Raw genomic sequence first — 18,822 nt, forward strand, 5'->3', positions numbered from 1 at the left:
GCCTAAACTATGTTTGAAAAGTACTGGAAGACTGGTGGATGATCTGCCTGCAAAAACATTTGGAGAAAAGACATTCCCACCACATATGATCAAAGTCGCCACTTCTCCCATTCCTCCTGCAGCATAACATTCTGAGATGTATTAATAGGAGTGTTGTATCTAAGACATGGGAGGTAGTTGTCCCACTCTACTTGGCACTGGTGAGGCCTCAGCTGGAGTACTATGTTCAGTTCTGGGCACCATACTTTAGGAAAGATGTGGACAAATTGGAGAGTCCAGAGAAGAGCAACAAAAATTATTAAAGGTTTAGAAAACCTGATGTGGGGGAAAGGTTAAAAAACTGGACAATTATACTCTTGAGAAAAGATTTGGGAGGGGGGGCTAAAAACAGTCTTCAAATATGTTAAGTGCTGTTAGCAAGAGGCTGGTGATCAACTGTTCTCTATATCCACTGAAGGTAGGACCAGAAGCTTAATCTGTAGCAAGGGAGATGGGGGTTAAATATTAGGAAAAACTTTCTAATTCAAAGGATAATTAGGCTCTGGAATAGGCTTCCAAGGGAGGTTGTGGAATCCCCATCACTAAGGGTTTTTAAGAACAAGTTGGACAAACAGCTGGCAGGGATTGTCTAGGTTTATTTGGTCCTGCCACAGTGCGGGGGGCTGGACTTGATGACATCTTGAGGCCCAATCCAGCCGTGCATCTCTATGATGCTGTAAACCGGAGTTTCTCAGACACTGAATCAAAAGCACAAGCTTGTAGCAATATTCATTTCTTTACCCTCCACTTGCTGAGGCACAGGCTGTGGGAGTTTCCCACAGCCTTTGTTTCTCCCACTGGTGGATCCAGAACAATTCCCAGACTAGCCAAATTGCTAAAACATCAGCTTCTTGTTAGGAGCCCAAGGAGTCTCTGCTAACTCTGTGCTCCGGCATCCTGTGCTGGATTGTGCTGCCTGCCCTTGAGCGCAGGAGTGTGGAAACACCTGACGAACACCAGCCAGACAAGGCTGCCTGGATCTTATTTGATGAGTAAATGTATTCAATAATTATTCTTATGTCACTCTGAATAGGCCATGAGTTAAGTGACTTGATTATGGAGTGTGAGCTGTCCCATCCCTGGTTAGCCAGAGGATAGACTCCATTAGCTAAAGCTGCTGCCTTGGAGGATCCCAGCTCTTCTCCATCTAACCCTGCTCAGATCCTGTTACCAAATGCTGCTCTCCTCAGATGGACACAGGAAAATCCCAGAGTAGGTTTTTAGATTATAGCTTTTACACAGAAGTCAGCTGAAGTTCCTGCTGCAGATTTTAGGCTCCATCTAATGGCTGAACAGCCTCCAAGATAGGAATGAGATGTTTGCAACACAGTTATTTCAGGTGTAGCATGAAGACAACCTTGTAAAACTGTCAAAGTAGAATTTGTATATGTAACGGAGATATTTCCTATCACTGCAAAGTGACACAGTGCAAACAGAACAATTTAGAATATTTGCCATTGAAATAATTCTGCACATTTTTCTGCACAAATGCTAATATTTATGGGAGGGAGAAGCATCTGGGGACTTGCGAGAGCAGATCATCTCTGTGTGTTTTTATTTTACGTCCAACAGCAGAAGAAAAACATGAATATTACTGGCCCTTCCTTGTGTGGCTGCTGGGGTATGAACCAGACATTTTATCACTGGAAATAGTTAATAGACAAATGACCATGGCAATATGTTAACAAGCTGAGAAGCAGCCATTTCTCAGCAGTACATGCCAGGAACCAGCCTGGACCACAAGTAGAATTGGTTTCCACATGTTTTGATTGTCTGGCTGTTTACAATCACTAAAGCTGCTATTATTAAACATTTCCTTAACAGCTGGTGTTTTGTAAAGTTCCAACTTGACCATTAACTCCTTAAGCCTGCAACTAAGGCCAGTGGAGAGGTTGGGCCTCTATAGCCTGGGGTGAGATCTCATTCTCTGTGAAATGAGCAGGACTAGAGGGAGAAAAACTTCAGTTTTCTCCCAAGTCTAACAAGCACCTCACTTTCCTGCTATGTGACTCAGGCTAACCTAGCATTCTCTAGCCACCTCCTGCTCTTACGGCAGTCAATCCGCAGACTTCACTGGGACCAAGACCAGAGCCTTGTCTCCTTTATCCAGATCAGGGGCCCACGACGCGCAGCCCCTTACACCCTCCTCTTCTACCGTGGACAGGGTGAGGACAAACTTATAATCTGCAAATGCAGGGAAAGTCACACACCCAGTGTCCCCATCTGCCAGCAAGATATGAGAAGAGCAGTGGTTCAGAAGTTGCATTTATTTTGATAACGAAAATGCAAATAGCTACAACAACTCAGTACATCCCTCAGGCTCCCGTCTATTTACCACTGCCTGGCCCTTGTGTCACATAGATCAGGAGCTGCTGATATAGCAAAACCAGAACTGCTGAGAAGTGGCCATGATTCCTGAATTTGCAGAGACGCTGCTGCTGGATGCAGAGTTGAGCATGAGCCTCTTTGCCTCAGAATCCTGCAGCTGCTGGGAACAAGATTGCCTCAGCAGCCTTCTCTCAAGGGTGGAACCCTAGAACTGAAATTCAAATGTCACGGGATAAAATACTGCGGCCTCCCTGAGGCCATGTCCAAGTAGAACCTGTGGGTTCAGAACAGGAACTCCCCCAATTCAGTTGTTTCTGTCATGCAGATGGGGCCCGGTCCTGGCTCCTCGTCACATGCTTGTTGTGCTTCCATGAAGTGGTGTTGCATGTGCATATCCCCAGCATAGGCCATCCTTCAGCCTTCTGCTCATCACAGTTCACATCCCTCCTGCCATACATCACGTTCATGAGCTGCTCAGGCTTACTGTGAGGCGGTTAGGTCCAGGGAGCATTTGCTTTCTGGAGCTGTTCCAAAGTGTCTGTGGCCTGCAGGGGGCCATGCAGGAGGCTAGCCACTGCTTCAACCCCTCCCCGCACCACCACCTCCCCCAGAAGCGTCTTAGTCCTTGCTAGTGCCTTGCAGCTTTAGGTGGCATGTCAGTTGTGCATAGTTATGCTGGCCTCCTGCACAGGCCCCTTTCCTCTCCAGCGACCTGTACAGCTGCACCCTGAGGGGTACAGGAGCTCATTGGTTTGGCTCCCAGGTGGCTGTTTCTGCATGCTCCATTGTTGCTACAACATCTGGTAGATTAAGGAAACCCCTTTCTAGATGTAAGCAGAGGAATGGTTCTGTTATCGTGGGGAACTTTCCTGGCCTACGCGGTTGCCAATTTTGGCTGAACGTATTCCTGGACAGGGCCGGTCGCAGGGGTGGGCCACCCAAGCAACTGCCCAAGGGGTGCCATGGGCAAGGGGACACCGTGCAGCAGCATAGATGTGCACACTGATGGTTTAAAGTCAGAAATTGCTCCTGCCTGACAGGGGAGCGCTGCATGGAGGGGCACCCAGATTTTTCCCCGTTTCCTCCTGGCGGAGGAACAGGATGGGAGACAACCAGTGACGCAAAGATACTGTTCCCCCCCCCCATGTTCCTCTGCACCACACTCCCCCTCCCAGTGGGCTGTGAGTCGGGGAGCGAGAAGCAACACCAAGCACTTAAACAGCCCAGGAGGGAAAGTGATCTGGATGCAGGGAGCCCCAATGCTGGTCCTCGCTCCCCCCTCACAATCCCCTACAGGTGCACGGATGAGCAGTGTTTGGGGGTGGGGGAGAGATCGAGCAGCAATGCTAGCTGTTTTATGCACCCAGGTCAGTTTTCCCACATGGTCGCAGGAGAGGGGTTCGGGCTTAGGAGCAAAGGAGGCACAATGCAGGGATTCGGGTGCAAGAGAGGGGCAAGGGTTGGAGATGCAGGTGGCAGGGGAGTACAGGGGTTGGAGGTGCAGGCAGGGAGTCCATGGGGGCCAGGGACAAAGGAGGGGGGGCACCGTGCCCACCAGGGTCAAGAGCGCCAAAATACTAGTTTGCCCAGGGTGCCATTTTACCTAAGGCCTGCCCTGTTCCTGGAGATTTCATCACGACAGAATCTTTAAAGGAAAATTAATTTTAATTCCTGGAGAGTTGGCAACCCTATACACCACCCTTGTGGAATTGGCTAGTGAAAGGATTTGAGTCCTCGTTCCCACTCCCTTTACCCAGAGGCCTGCCTGCCCTCAAGGACTCCCCTTCCTCCCTCCCGTGGGGCAGAGTCCTCATAACTCCAACAAGGCCAGGCCCAGGATCCCTGGGGGGGGCTTGACCCCCAGTCTTGTCGTGGTCACTTAGGACAGTGGCTAGGGTGTCCCCACGGTGGGGGGTCTCTCCGCCCCGGCCACGTCCCTGACCCACTGCTCATTACATAGAGTGGTTCAAAGCAAACACGACTGATTAAACAGCAACCAACAAACAAAATAAGGACAAATGGGCCGGTCACAGGAAACCACGTCACCCCCTCGGTGGGCCGGGGACACACCACCAGCCGCCTCTGGGCTGCAAGGGAAGGTCAGTCCGTCCCTCGCACGTCCCAGGCCCTGGCCGCGCGGCAGGGACACCGCGGGTGAGTTGCCAGGTGTCCAGTTTTCACCCAAACACCCAGTTGAGAAAGGGCCCTCCCCAGCCCGGTGAAACAGAGCGAGTGGGGGAGGGGGGGAGATGGAGGGGGCGGGGCCTCGGAGAAGGGGCGGGGCAAGGGTGTTCGGTTTCGTTCGGTCAGAAAGTTGGCAGCCCGGCGGGTCGGACACTTGCTCTGGCCGGAGCCACCCTCAGGCTCTAGGTGGCAGGGCCCTTCCCCCAGTGTTGCCCCCTCCCCCCGTCGGGGTCACGGCCCCCCTCCCGGTCCGGCCTGGGAGACCCCTGGGCTGGTGACCTCTCCCTGCGCTGGGCCCTCGGCCTGGGGTCCCCCCTCGCAGTCCCCAGCTGCTCACCGCACGCGGCTCCGGACGGCCCCGGCCTCGGCCCCGGCCTCAGCGCGGCTCCCCAGGCGCCCCTCCGGCCGGCCGGCGCGGCTCTGCTCCCGGCCCGGCCCGGCCCTCTGGGCTGCTCCTTTCTGGCTCTGCTCCCGGCCCGGCCCGGCCCTCTGGGCTGCTCCTTTCTGGCTCTGCTCCCGGCCCGGCCCGGCCCTCTGGGCTGCTCCTTTCTGGCTCTGCTCCCGGCCCGGCCCGGCCCTCTGGGCTGCTCCTTTCTGGCTCTGCTCCCGGCCCGGCCCGGCCCTCTGGGCTGCTCCTTTCTGGCTCTGCTCCCGGCCCGGCCCGGCCCTCTGGGCTGCTCCTTTCTGGCTCTGCTCCCGGCCCGGCCCGGCCCTCTGGGCTGCTCCTTTCTGGCTCTGCTCCCGGCTCAGCTCGGGCCCCCGCTCCCCTTAGCTCGGCCCTGCGCTGCCTCAGGCAGCTCCAGCGCACACGGAGGACGGGACCCCGGGCTCCTGACTCCCTCATTGGCCCGTCTGCCCTGTCAATCGGGCTGACCTGGAGGTTGGCCCCTCCCCATTGGCCCCGGGGACCATCAGTCTCAGGCTCCTGATTTCCCATTGGCCCTGCCCCTGTCCTTTGGCACTGGGCGAGGGGCCAGTGCTCCATGAGTGCCAGGCCTTGCGAGGGCCAAGCCCCAGCACTGCTTTTATTATGAATAAAGCACTGGCGAGGGCCAACCAAAAACCCCACTACGTGCCAGTGGGGAAGCCAGCAGTCCCCTGACCTAGCGCTCCCAGCCTCATGGGGCAAAACAGGACAGAAACCCCAGCAACCCCAGCCTCTGGCTCCAGAGTGTGGAGCGCAATTGAACGGCGCTGAGTTGTCTGGGGGCAGCCAAACACCAATACCATTCATCCCCCATTTGTGGAAGGCCCTGAATGGCACAGAGCAGAGCCACCACCAAACCATGTCCATGGTGCTGAGCACAGGCAGGGCTTCCCTGCCCTTCACTAAGGCAACAGCTCCCCCAGTTCAGGCTGCATTGTCTTTAGCAAATGTCGGGTCCCACCTGCTAGACAAGGTCCCTGAAGCAGCATCAGGGAAACTCCTGCTCTCCCAGCCCCATCCCCCAGGGTCAAGTGAATATAAGAATAGCCACACTGGGTGAGCCCAGTGACAGTGGCCGGTGCCAGAGGCAATGAACAGGACAGGGCAACTATCACATGCTCCATCCCCTGTTGTCCAGTCCCAGCTTCTGGCAGACAGAGGCTTAAGGACAGCCGGAGCATGAGGCTGAGTCCCTGACCATCTCAGCTAATAGCCCTTGATCACTCTATCCTCCATGAACTCATCCAGTTCCTTTTTGAACCCAGTTGTACTTTTGGATTTCACAACAGCCCATGGCAATGAGTTCCACAGGTTGACGGTGCGTTGTGTGAAGAAGACATTCCTTACTGTTGTTTTAATACTAATACTTTAATTGGGTGACCCTTGGTTCATGAGTTATATGAAGAGGTAAATAACACTTCCTAGTTACTTTCTCCACACGGTTCAGGAGCGTATAGCCCCCCCATCATGTTTTGTATGCCACTTAAGGAGCAGCTCTGTGTCCATCTTCAGCCTCATCACTGCCTCCATCCTTGGATGCTGTGTGTAAATGACACGAGGAGAGCAGCACTCAGCTGGTGGGTAGGGGAGGGGCTTGTGCTAATTCTCACTCCCCTCCTGTGTGTTCCCCCACATGCCTGCCCCTTCTGGGTCCACCCCCACTCAGTCCCCTTGCCCATGGGCTTGTTCCCCCCTCGGCTCTGGTCCTGCCCCAAGCGAGCAGTGCCTCTGGAGCTGGGTGAAGTCAGGACACGTCTCTAGCCCCACTTAGCCCATGACAGGCCCTGAGAGATTAGCACCAAGACAACAGCTATTCCCTTGCTTCCCTGTGTTGGGTGGCTGGGAGAGGAAGTGCAGGCAGAAGGGACCAATGACGTAGTTAATATCTGAGTTTGGTTCTGCCAGGCAGGTATGGGTGTTGGAGCACCTCATCCTGCTGGGTGGGAGGAGTCCTGCCTGGTCATGGGTGGCTGGGTGCAGACTGGCCAGTCACAAGGGCACCTTCTCCCTGCAGAGATGGATGAGGCGATGCGCTCCTTCGCTGAGAAGGTCTTTGCCTCTGAGGTAAAGGACGAGGAGAGCAGGCACGAGATCTCACCTTTTGATGTGGAAGAAATCTGCCCCATCTTGCACCATGAAATAAGGGAACACATGATCCACCAGGAGACCACAGCCACGGCTGACAAGCGGTAAGAGCTGGGCAAGGGGCAGCAGGCCTGGGGCACTGTGGGGCGGGACAGGCTGAAAGCTTCCCACCTCTGACACCTTCCGTGGCCCTGCTAGCCCCTAGCTCCAGCACCTGCCCTGCCCCTGCATGCCCTTATCCCAGGAGAAGAGGATGGAAACTTTAAGTATGGCCTGAGAATATCTCAGTGAACCCTCTGGGACAACCGTGCCTGGCCACTGTCTATCTGGCCTAGAGGTTCCGAAGCCGTGGCCATGGAGAGCCTGCTGGGAAGCTCATGCTGTTTGTTTCCAGGTGCTTCATCACATTACATGTACAAGCAGCCTTCCTACCCCCAGCACACACTCCTCCGTGGATGCTGGTGCCTGGTGGCCCCAGGAGTGTTGTGCCAGGGCTGGGCCCACAAAACAATCCCTGTGGTAAGAGGTGGGTACTCCCCAGTGAAAGTATTTGAAAGCCCTGGTTGAATCTGGCCATCCATCCATCCAGCCTGTCTGTCCAATTGCTCTGTGCTGCATGCCTCATCATGCTGCCTGAGCATCGCCCAAGGGCTGGTGTGTTCAGCCACTGCTCCCCAGCTCTTCAGAATCTGTTGAGAGGGTGGCAGCCTAGTGGAGATGAGTGCTGCGTTGGGCCTTGAGACCAGGGGCCTGTTCCAGGCTCCACCACAGATGCCCTGTGTGCCCTTGGGCCAGTCACTTACCTTACCCGACCCTGCCGCACATGAGGCAGAGGGGCAACCCCTACTAGTGAATGTGAGGCATTCAGAGACTGTGGTGACAAGGGCCATGCAAGTACTCAGACAGACAGATGTCCAGTTATTCTAGCCAATAATCCAGGATTAGTGTCAAATGAAAAGTTGCAAACCCTGTTATGGTTGGAAACATCATGAAGCTCTGATTCTCGGAGAGCCAAGTTTGTGGGACCAAAGCTTCTGCTGCAGCCTCTGTCCCCCAACCCCTTTGGTACACCTGGGACAGGAGCTGGAACATGTCACTCGCCAGCCAGGCTGTCCCTTGGCTTGACCCAGGGAAACAAACAGCATCTGGGGTGGCTGAGGCATTGGATTGTGTTGTCCTATCAGTGCAGACAGCCCAGGTCTGGACTGAGACAGGAAAGGAGATGCTGCTAATTGCACTATTTCCCTTTGAATACCTGGGCGTAGCCCTTTGACCCCTAGTGCTGGGCAGGGCCCTGCCATGTCTGCAGGGCACATGGTGCTGCCAGTGCCCAGGCTGAGGTGGTCACCCCGTCCTCTGCAGGAAGAAGCGGATTTCCCTGAAGACAATTGCACTGGCTCTGCCCATGGCTCATCCTTCTGCAACCAGACTCTCTACCATTGACGAGTTCATTGCTGCCTCGCCACTGTACCAGGCAGTGCCCGACTTCCAGCGCGTGCAGATCTCCGGGGACTATGCCTCAGGGGTAAGTGCCAGCATGCCTCACTCCCTCCCAAGTCTTAGTGCCATTTCCTCTTCCAGTCTTCCCCACAACGCCCTCTGCCCTCCTCTCTCCTGGCTGCTTGCCTCAATCCCGCTGTCACCTGGGAGCTGGGAATGTGCACGTGAGTGCCCCTTGTTTAAATGCATAGGAGTGGCCCCACTTCTCTCAGCTCAGTCTGAGCAGATGGCAGCACCCTGCTAATTCCCTAGTGATCCCAAAGGTGCAAGCCAATGTAAGTGGCAGAGAAACTCATAGGCTCTTCTCTGTGGGATGACTGGGAAGGCACAGGGCCCTTGTGGCCCCTCAAGAAGAGATGCTGGAGGGCGGCAGATGGAACGGTTGCTGAGACCCCTTAGTACATCCCTGCATAGCGCTCCAGCCAGTCACTAGGCCAGGGCAGGGGGGCAGAAATGCAAGGCTGTGACTATGCATGCGCTGAGCTTTGTCACTGTGTGAATTGCATGCACACACCCCGGTGCGGTGACTGCCAGGCCCATGCTCAGCATGCACTCTGCCTGTGGAGAATCAAAGAGCGCAGGTGCAGCCCCACCCACCTGGGTCAGCTTGGGGCCAAGCAGCAAAGGCGGGGGCCATTACAGGACGGTGTGGGTTACAGGTTCTTCTGGCAGGACACTCCTTGGTGCATTGAGATGGCCGCTCCTGCATCATTCCCTAGCTGTGGTCCCAGCCAGCCACTGCAGCTGCTGGGTGGCAATGCCCTGCTCCTGTCGCTCGCCAGTGACCAGGCCTGACCTCCTGGGTCTGCCCACACAACACTTGCCTTCTGCAGTAAATCAGATGTGCTGACGATGTGCTGGGTCAGATGAAATTGAAGCAGGACCATCCTGTGCTCCTAAAATAGCTCCTGCAGCACCCTAGGCTGCAGCTTCAGAGTGAGATGTCAGACAGCAGCTGGGAGTCGTGCTCCAGAACAATGCCCCTGACGGCTTGTCCTGGCCTCTGGGGCTTTCCTTCTACCTCAGCAAGGACCTTTCCCATTGGCTCTGGCCACTGAACTGCCCACAGCGCTGTCAGCCGGGCTGAAAGGGCAGGGCTTGGAGAATGGCTGCCAGGCTGCCTGCTTGGACCAGGCATGTGGGGGTAGGCTCTGGGGGGAACCCAGGCCTTGCTTTGGTTCAGCTGTTCTCCAGCATGTGCACAGCAAGCGTGTCTGTCTGTGCGTTCCAGCAAGGCTGGGAGCTCCCACAGGCTCAGGGCAGACTCCCACATGCTGCAGACACCACTGTCCTCAACAAAGAACTTTTGCAGGTCACAATTGAGGATTTTGAAGTTGTCTGCAGAGGCCTCTACCGGGCTTTGTGCATCCGGGAGAAATACATGCAGAAGTCGTTTCAGAGGTTCCCCAAGACCCCATCCCAGTATCTGCGCAACATTGAAGGCAAGATTTGGCGAGCCGATGATGGGCGCGCCCCAGGTAACTAGCAGCCATGGCTTCCAGGGTAACTCACAACTAGCACAAACAGGAAGAGTAGCTGGGGAGCCCAGGGCTGTGCAGGCAAGCAGATGTCCCGGGTAGCAGGGCCAGGGGTGCTGAACCTGCATCTATCTGGGGGAAATGACTCCTGTTGTTGAGGCTACAGGAATGCAGCCTCACCCCATCGAGCTTCAAACCTGTCTCCAGCAGAGACTGACCCCATGATGTGTGGGGAGTAGAGCCCCTCTGAATGCCCTAGGTCTCTGCCACGCTCCCAGTGGGGTGAGAAGGTCCCCTGCTGCCTTGTAAGCCATCTGAGCATGACTGGCCCTGTCCCTCCTGGTGTGATTCCTCCCCGGATGCTGTGAGGCTGAGGAAGGGATCTGCCCCCCTGCTGAGTGCAGCAAGCTTGGACACAGCAGCTAGGAAGGCATCATGTGAAAGCAGATCTCTTGTGGCTGCAGCGTCCCCTGCATACGCTCACTCGCCTCTGTGCCCTAGATCCCTCCAGAGTTGTCAGATCTCCGCCAGCAATCTGTGTCTCTGGGCAGGCCGTGCTCTTGCTCAGGCCTTGCAGGCCTGGAGAGACTCAGTAGCCAGAAAGCTGGGATTCCGGCTCTACCACCGGAAAGGCAGGGAGCAGCCCAGGCACCAGGGCAGGGAAGGGCCTCCAGAGTAGGGTGATCAGATAGCAACTGTGAAATAACGGGATAGGGGGTGGGGAGCAATAGGCACCTATATAAGAAAAAGTCCCCAAAAGCGGGACTGCCCCTAAAAAAACGGGACATCTGGTCACCCTACCCCAGAGGAGCACGTTAGCGGCAGCAGCTTGTGTCTGTCTGGGCCCCATGCTGGGCAGCCATTGGCCTGGCCTTGGGTTCCAGGGTGGGCTACCTGTGTTCATGGGCAGGCTGGCACTGCCTCTGCCCTCAGCCCAGAAGTACAGCAGTGTGGCAAAGGCTGCCCTGCCAGGCCCATTGCTCACCCGCACTCTGCCTTCGGGACAGTGTTCACCCCCCCTGTGAAGGAGGGTGAGGACCCTTTCCGGTTGGACAATCTGCCTGAGGACCTGGGATACTGCATCCGCATGCAGGGCGGTGTGGTCTATGTCTATGCTGACGCAGTGGCTGCCAGTCGAGGGGAGCCCAAGGACTTGCCCTACCCCAACCTCGAGGACTTCCTCGATGACATGAACTTCCTCCTCGCCCTGATTGCACAGGGACCCATGTAAGTGCCCAGCCAGGCCCCCACCCTGACACTCAGAGGGATGTCAGGGGACCCCCATCAGGCTGTGCTCCAGCCCTGCTGGAGGCTGTGCGCTGCAGAACTTTGCAGCCCTCAAGCAGGACACCAGCTCCCGCTTCAGTCAGAGGGGCTGGCCAGGCCCCCAGCAATACCTGCCAGGCCCCTGGTGCGCAGAGGAGCCCAGCCCTGCTGCAGGCCTCCATGGCTGCTCTCTGGGACTGAAGCATGGCCTGGAGGAGTTTGCTGGGATGCTGTCACTGCCCCAGCCGCTGGTTTCCCTGCTGCCTTTAGTGACATGCTAAATGCCTTGTCTGCCTGGCCCCACACAACTAGTGATGGAGGGAGTGTCGTTATGGGGCACAGAGCCAGCCCCTGGCACTCATGGGTATTAAGAATCCCAGGGCAGTCTGGGTGAAAGCAGCTGTTAGCCTTGGTGTCATGGCTACAGCCCCGTGTAGGTGATGACAGGCCCTGGCCATGTCACTCAGAACCTGCTTCTTCAGGCACAGTGCTAGGAGCTGCCATGCCATGTTGCTGTGCACTGTTACACAGCTGCTGCTGTGCCCCCGAGACAGCTGTGTGTCCAAGGAGGCTCCCTTCACCCAGCCCCCACACAGGTGACCCTGCCGCTGGCTCTGTGGGAGTGCAGACATCGCCCCTCCTTGGTACAGTGCTCAGGGTGGTGCTGGGTGGGAAGCGCTGTAGGATTCAGGTAATTACAGCAGGAGTTTCATGCCATGTGCGAGCTGGATGGCAGCAGTGCCCTTGTTCGCACCTCCGGTAGCATCCCCAGGTCCCATGCACTCAGCTGGGCCTGAACGTGCCTGGTTCTGACCCTTTGTCTCTGTCAGGAAAACCTACACTCATCGGCGCCTGAAGTTCCTCTCCTCCAAGTTCAGTGTGCATGAGATGCTGAATGAGATGGAGGAGCTGAAGGAGCTGAAGAACAACCCTCATCGGGATTTTTACAACTGCAGGAAGGTGAGGGCCTGGGACAGATGCACAGCCACTGCCGGCTGGCCTGCCAGATGGGCTGAGTCGCGGGCTCTGCCTTGACTCCTTCCTCCGCAGGCAGGGGATACAGGCACTGGTGCTGCTCCGGCAGCTTTCTCCATCCCGCACCTCTCTCTGGGGCAGCACAAGCTGCTGTGACCCCTGAGCAGACCCTGGGTCATCCCTGGAGGTGTGAGTGTGTGGAGGCATGGCTGGAGTGCAGGCACAGGGAGTACCCTCCTCTACCCCTAGTGGTCACCATCACTTACTGGGATTCAGGCTGATGTGCTCCCTGACGTCAGGGCAGACTTGCCATGGCCGCAGGCAGTGTCAGCAGCATTCCTTTCTATGGTCCTGGCTGCCCTGCCTCCTCACCAACGCTGTCTGGGCCCTGGCTAGACTGATGGCTCCCCTCTGCCTGGCAGGTGGACACCCACATTCATGCTGCAGCCTGCATGAACCAGAAGCACCTGCTGCACTTCATCAAGAAGTCGTACCGTGTGGATGCAGAGAGGGTCGTGTATGACGCCAAGGGCAAGAAACTCACCCTGAAGGAGCTCTTCCAGCAGCTCAACCTGCACCCCTATGACCTGACGGTGGATTCTCTTGATGTCCACGCTGTGAGTCTGTTGGCCTCTGCTGTAAGACGTCCCATGCCTGCCCTGCCACTGGGCCATGCCCCCACATGTCCCATGGCACCCTCACCTACCTCTCCTAGGGCACTCCATCACATGCCTTCTGTCACCTGGGACCCCTCCCCAGTCACATACTGCACCAGCTCTGTCCCATGGCAGGGTGGCCACTTTTCCTTCTCTAGAATTGGGGTTAATCCTCTCCTTTCCAGTGAGGCCTTAATCCATTGCACCCCACCCCTTTAGGTCCATGAAGCATTATCAGCCCTCAGCTCTGACCCTGATTTGCACCCCAGGGGCGCCAGACCTTCCAGCGCTTTGACAAGTTTAATGACAAGTACAACCCAGTGGGAGCCAGTGAGCTTCGTGACCTCTACCTGAAGACAGAAAACACCATTGATGGCGAGTACTTTGCCACCATCATCAAGGTGAGCGTGGGGGGGGGGGGTCCAGGGACACAAGGGGCACCAGTGCAGCAGAAAGGAGCCTGGAGGCCCACAGTATGCCGAGTTCCAGCCAGTGAGTGGGCCACACGTGACCACCTGCACCCTTACGTCTGCAGGAAGTCAGCTCTGACTTGGAGGACGCCAAGTACCAGCACGCGGAACCCCGTCTGTCCATCTACGGGCGCTCACCGGAGGAGTGGCCCAAGCTGGCTAGCTGGTTCAACCGGCACAGGGTCTACTCCCCCAACATGAAGTGGATGATCCAAGTGCCCAGGATTTAGTACGTGCCATGGGTTGAAATTCCGGGTGTCGGGGCAAGGCTGGTGGGAGCAGGAGCGGCCTCACTTACCAACGTGGCAGCTGTGGGGCATCCGTAGAGGAGGTTCAGGGGGAGCTGTTCTGTCCATGCTGGGGGCTGTGCAGCTCTCCTGCTGGAGGCTAACCCTGGTCTCTATCCCCAGCGACGTGTTCAGGACCAAGAAATTCCTCCCCCACTTTGGGAAGATGCTGGAGAATATTTTTGTGCCAGTGTTTGAAGCGACTGTCTGTCCTCAGGCCAACAAGGAACTGAGCGTATTCCTGCGACACGTGAGTGCTGCACAGAGAGGCCTGGGCCTGACGAAGTGCTGACGGGAGGGGTGGTGCCTCTGGGGCTCAGACCCCACCATTGTCTGCCACACTGGTAAGCTCGGCATTAGCACCGAGCCCTCTGCCACACGTCGGGGAAGTCAGCCTCCCACCCTCCCTGCTCTGGCCCCCAGCAGAGAAATGGGTTGGGGTTGGGAGGTGCCAGGAGAGGGAGGCCTGTGAGATGAGCAAGCAAGCTCCTTTCTGAGTTTACCAGGGGCTGGTCCATTAAGGGGGGCCCAGGCTAGTGGGTGGAGCCCGGCACCCCTCCTGTGCTGCATATGCCAGGCTCTGCACGGGGTTCTGGGCAGGATGTGCTGGAGGAGCTGGGCCCCTTCCTGCACTACATGTGCTGGGGTGCTTGCAGTGCGAGCGGTGTCCGGCACTCCGTGCCACGTGCCCTGGGTCAGGGAGATGGGTGTCCGAGGTTGCTTCGCCCATGGGGAGGGAGGTGGCGTCTGGCTTTGCTCACAGACACCCCCTCGATCAGGAGAGCCCTAGAAGCCAGGGGAGGGTGGTGGGGCTGACCCATTCCTGTCTGCTTGTGCCAGCAGATCACCGGTTTTGATAGCGTGGATGACGAGTCCAAGCACAGTGGGCACATGTTCTCCATCAGGAGCCCCAAGCCGGACAAGTGGAGCCATGAGAAGAACCCGTCCTACACCTACTACCTGTACTACATGTATGCCAACATCACGGTGCTCAACAACCTCCGCAGGTGGGTCCCTGCACAGGGTATGTGGGCTGCTGGTCGCCTCTGGCGGGGATCTGGTTCACGGGCTGTGAGAGGTCCCAGTGGGGGCCAGCTATGGTCACTCAGTTAGGGTGAACTGCAAAGAATGGGCAGACAATCCCCATAAAGCTGGTGGATATTCCAATACTTAGATTTACCAAGCCAGCATAAAACAGTTTCTTTATTACCTTCCCGGTTACTCAGAAATCCAAACAACACAGTTCCCTTAAAGCAGGGGTTCTCAAACTGGAGGTCAGGATCCCTCAGGAGGTTGTGAGGTTATTACATGGGGGGTCACAAGCTGTCAGCCTCCACCCCAAATCCCGCTTTGCCTCCAGCATTTTTAAGACTGTTAAATATATAAAAAAGTGTTTTTAATTTATTAGGGGGGGTCACACTCAGAGGCTTGCTATGTGAAAGGGGTCACCAGTACAAAAGTTTGAAAACCACTGTCTTAAAGTGATGGAGCCTCAGGCCTCCATCTGGGTACCCACGTCAAATATGATGAACATTTCTGTAAATCTTATTTCATTATATAAAATAAAAGGTTCTACCAATCCCAAAGGATCGGACACATCACCTCTCAGACTATTGAATATTCCAGATCTTACCCAAATACACGCTACAGCCAATTCTTAATAACTAAACTAAACTTTATTAAAAAACAAAAGAGAGAGAGTAGGGTTAAAAGATCAATATACATACAGACATGAGTTCAATTAATTGAGGTTCAGATTCATAGCATAGACGGTGAGCTTTGTAGTTGCAAAGAGTTTTTTCAGAAATAGCTCATAGATTATAGTCCAATATCCAAACGTCATATTCAGGGAATATTAGCATAACTGGGACCTCAGACTTGCAACTCACACTTTCACTGATGAAGCCTAAGCAGATCTGAGATGAAAGAACCAGGACCCAAAGATCTTAATACAATTTCATGTCTTTTGACAAGTTTGAGTTCAAAGGGTAATTAGCATGACTTTGAAGGAGGTCCATTACTGGTACTTATTGTTCCTCCACCTTTCACAGATTATTTGCTATACATTTAAAAGAGAGATGAATACAGAGATATCCCGTGTTTACAATTCAGTTAAATGACAGCATGTTCTTTTGACCTCTGAATTATCAGAATACAGCATAGACAGGGACTGTTGATTACATTGTGGACCTTACTCATACATATGTAAATACGCAAAACCACAAACATTATTTCCCCACATGTCTTTTGAGGGTTATTTATTTTGCAGGATGTTTAACCCTTTCTAGCCATGCATCACACGGGCATTGTGCCCCATATGGAGGGAGGGGATGTTGGCTGTGAGTTGCCTCCAGCAGAAGCACAGAGAGACCTGTGTTCATGTTTTGCAGGCGGTGCTGGGGCGGCTCTGCTGGGGTGGCTCTGCTGGGGTCTGTGCTTCCATCGCAGAGATTGCCCAGCGCGGGAGCCCTGGGGCTTCCTTGACAGCAGGGAGACACGAGCGATTGTGGCAAACACCTGGGCTCAGCTGAGACTGTCTCCTTGCACCCAGTCTGAATGCACTAGGGAGAATAAAGGACAAACACTGAGGCCTGGGGTTGGGCTGGGCGCGGGGGGTCCCATCCCTGGGAGTGGGTCTGGCTGGACTCTGGGGGTCCTGTCCCTGGGAGAGGGTCCGGCTGGGCTCTAGGGGTCCCTCCCTGGAAGTGGGCTTCCAGCTCAGCTCCCGCCCAGCAATGCCCTCCAACTCCTTGCATCAGCCCCATGTATAGGTGCTGGAACTAAGGGTGCTGGGGGTGCTGCCACACCCCCTGGCTTGAAGAGGTTTCCATCATACACAGGGGTTACAGTTTGGTTCAGTCACTCTCAGCACCTCCGCTACACAAGTTATTTCAGCACCCCTGCATATATTGCTGTCTGCACACAGGGAACGCGGCATGAACACCTTCCTGTTCCGACCCCACTGCGGGGAAGCTGGGGCCATCACCCACCTGCTTGCAGCTTTCATGACAGCAGATAATATCTCCCATGGCCTGAACCTAAAGAAGGTGAGTGTGGGGGAGAGTCTCTTAATGTTTTTCCCCCTCCCCCGCACCAATGCTCTTATGAGCTGCATGGCTCCAGAGGGTGCAGGGGGATGGTCTGTCCAAGGCCCTGTCTTCACAGCCAATGCCAGTGGCTCTTGCTTCACACCCTTCACTGGCCTTGCAGGGCTGGGGCCCACACACAGACATTAAGTGACTTGCCCAGGGCACCCTGGAGATGTGTGTGGCAGGGCTGGCAATTGAACCCAGGTCTCCCGAGCCCCAGTCCGGTCCCATAGCCCCACCCCACATGACTCTTACACACTGAACTGTAATATGCTGTCCCATGTCACTCAAACACAGCGCCCCCACCTGGAGCACCATGTGTTCCCCAGCACTGAGATCCCTGCTCTGGGCCGTCTGCTTGGAGAAAATGCTGAGGAGGTGAGAATCTGTGCTTGCAGGGTGCACAGACCATGGAGGAACCAACTGGCTTAAGCCAAGGCACAGCCCAGATCTACTCCCCGTGGATTTATAGGACAGTGACTGACCCTTCCCTTCTCAGAAAGCAGCTGTGAGCTCCGCATCCCAGCTCTCTGTGCCAGGGCATGGAAGGGTTGGCTGTAGGTAGTGGAGAACGCAGCCGCATCTGCCACCACCCTGCTCCCCACCCCACCCCCGCCCTGAAGACGGCCACGCTCTTCCTTTCAGAGTCCTGTGCTGCAGTACCTGTATTTTCTTGCCCACATCCCCATTGCTATGTCCCCGCTCAGCAACAACAGCCTCTTCCTTGAGTACGCCAAAAACCCGCTGCTGGACTTCCACCAGAAAGGCCTGATGGTCTCTCTCTCCACGGACGACCCCATGCAGTTCCACTACACCAAGGTATGGTGCTAGGGCAGGCCTGGGCATGGAAATACCACCCAGGGTCCTTACAGTGCACTGCAGTGTGGGGACATGGGAGCTATTTGTACAGCACCCAGCACAATGGTGCCTGCTCCGAGAGGGCCCTAGGCACTGCCGTAACAGAGTAATGGGAATGCTGGCTGTGCCCCCAGAGGCACAGAGCTGTGCAGCAGGTGCTGGGAGGAGTCTGGCTGCAGGGCCAGCTGTTTGTGCAGCACTATGCATGCTCCTCTCCCCCCCCCCCCCCGCCCCGATATGATTCTTGTGTTGCTCTAGGAGCCCCTGATGGAAGAATATGCCATTGCTGCCCAAGTCTTCAAACTCAGCACCTGTGACATGTGTGAGATTGCCAGGAACAGTGTCCTGCAATGTGGTCTGTCCCATGAGGTACAGCTGTCTGTCTGCCACATCTCTCTTGGGGAGGGTCCAGCTGCTCAGCAGTTCGCCAGTGGCCTGGGAGTGAGGATTTCCCTTCCTGCAGCTGTGTCCATGTGTGCATCAGAGTGGGTGGGGGAGCTGGAGGGATGGCTCTGCCTGTTTGGAGAGTGACACGTCAGACCTGGTGCTAAAGGGAATTCGAGACTCAGAAGCAGCTTCTCTGGGAGGCTGCAGAGGCCTGCCAGTGCTAACCTGTGCACAGTACGGCAGCCGGGATTCTGCAGAGGAAGGCTGTCCAAGGGAGATGAGGGCATAGATCCATGCAGTGCCTTTCATTCTGCTCCCTTGTCTCTGCCAGGAGAAGACCAAGTTCCTGGGGGAGAATTACTGTGAGGAGGGGCCCCAAGGCAACAACATCTGGAAGACAAATGTACCTCAGATCCGCATGGCCTATCGCTATGAGACCTGGTGCTACGAACTCAACCTCATCGCAGAGGGCCTGAAAACCCCGGAGTAGATCCCCAAACTTGCTTGGACCCTGATGCCTCCTCCGCTCTGTCAGGGCCGGGGGCAGCCCAGAGCCCCACCCATGCCTGCCCTTCGCTCTCTTGTGTTGCAGCACTAGAGATCACATGCTTTCTCTGCGGGGTTACTAGCTCTGGGTGTTCAAAAATCAGTAGTCAGGCCCTGAAAATCATGAGATTTTTAACAAATAATAAAGTTGGTTTCTTTTTCTTTGCTGTGTGGTTTCTGGGTCACTTGGTGTCATGTTTTCAGGCATGTCTCTGTAGCCATAAGGGCTGGAAATGTACTCTTTGCA

At 55.6% G+C, this 18,822-nt stretch overlaps 1 protein-coding gene and 1 long non-coding RNA gene across 4 annotated transcripts; one reads left to right on the forward strand and one right to left on the reverse strand.

Annotated features, from left to right (window-relative positions):
* The first annotated feature begins 6,921 nt into the window (after positions 1 to 6,921).
* On the forward strand, positions 6,922 to 18,694 carry AMPD1 (adenosine monophosphate deaminase 1). 3 transcript variants are annotated; one of them, XM_084610981.1, is made up of 14 exons: positions 6,993 to 7,167; positions 8,426 to 8,588; positions 9,876 to 10,041; positions 11,049 to 11,268; positions 12,138 to 12,267; positions 12,705 to 12,899; positions 13,208 to 13,339; positions 13,474 to 13,637; positions 13,819 to 13,945; positions 14,539 to 14,702; positions 16,622 to 16,742; positions 17,430 to 17,603; positions 17,901 to 18,011; positions 18,361 to 18,694. In XM_084610981.1, the coding sequence occupies exons 1-14, from the start codon at positions 6,995 to 6,997 to the stop codon at positions 18,517 to 18,519; spliced, it is 2,199 nt and encodes a 732-aa protein (XP_084467107.1). In that variant the 5' UTR covers positions 6,993 to 6,994; the 3' UTR covers positions 18,520 to 18,694. The 3 variants fall into 3 exon arrangements, with proteins under 3 accessions (XP_084467105.1, XP_084467106.1, XP_084467107.1); XM_084610979.1 differs by lacking the exon at positions 18,361 to 18,694 and having other exon boundaries at positions 6,922 to 7,167; positions 17,901 to 18,296; XM_084610980.1 differs by lacking the exon at positions 17,901 to 18,011 and having other exon boundaries at positions 6,924 to 7,167.
* LOC311510899 lies at positions 15,432 to 18,352 on the reverse strand. The gene is made up of 3 exons (XR_014709159.1): positions 18,255 to 18,352; positions 17,954 to 18,158; positions 15,432 to 16,256 (listed from the first exon to the last, which is right to left on the reverse strand). It is a non-coding gene; the product is annotated as an uncharacterized lncRNA (long non-coding RNA).
* Positions 18,695 to 18,822: the final 128 nt, after the last annotated feature.

This window comes from Lepidochelys olivacea (assembly GCF_965140295.1).
Source record: "Lepidochelys olivacea isolate rLepOli2 genome assembly, chromosome: 21".
Classification (NCBI taxonomy): Eukaryota; Metazoa; Chordata; order Testudines; family Cheloniidae; genus Lepidochelys; species Lepidochelys olivacea.

What these genes read in the sequence shown, in the direction of transcription:
- AMPD1 (XM_084610979.1), top strand. Translation starts at nt 6,941, where the DNA reads ATGGGTGGCTGGGTGCAGACTGGCCAGTCACAAGGGCACCTTCTCCCT. An exon ending in CTGATTGCACAGGGACCCAT is followed by an intron (nt 11,269 to 12,137) that starts GTAAGTGCCCAG and finishes TGTCTCTGTCAG; the next exon opens with GAAAACCTACACTCATCGGC. An exon ending in ATCCAAGTGCCCAGGATTTA is followed by an intron (nt 13,638 to 13,818) that starts GTACGTGCCATG and finishes CTCTATCCCCAG; the next exon opens with CGACGTGTTCAGGACCAAGA.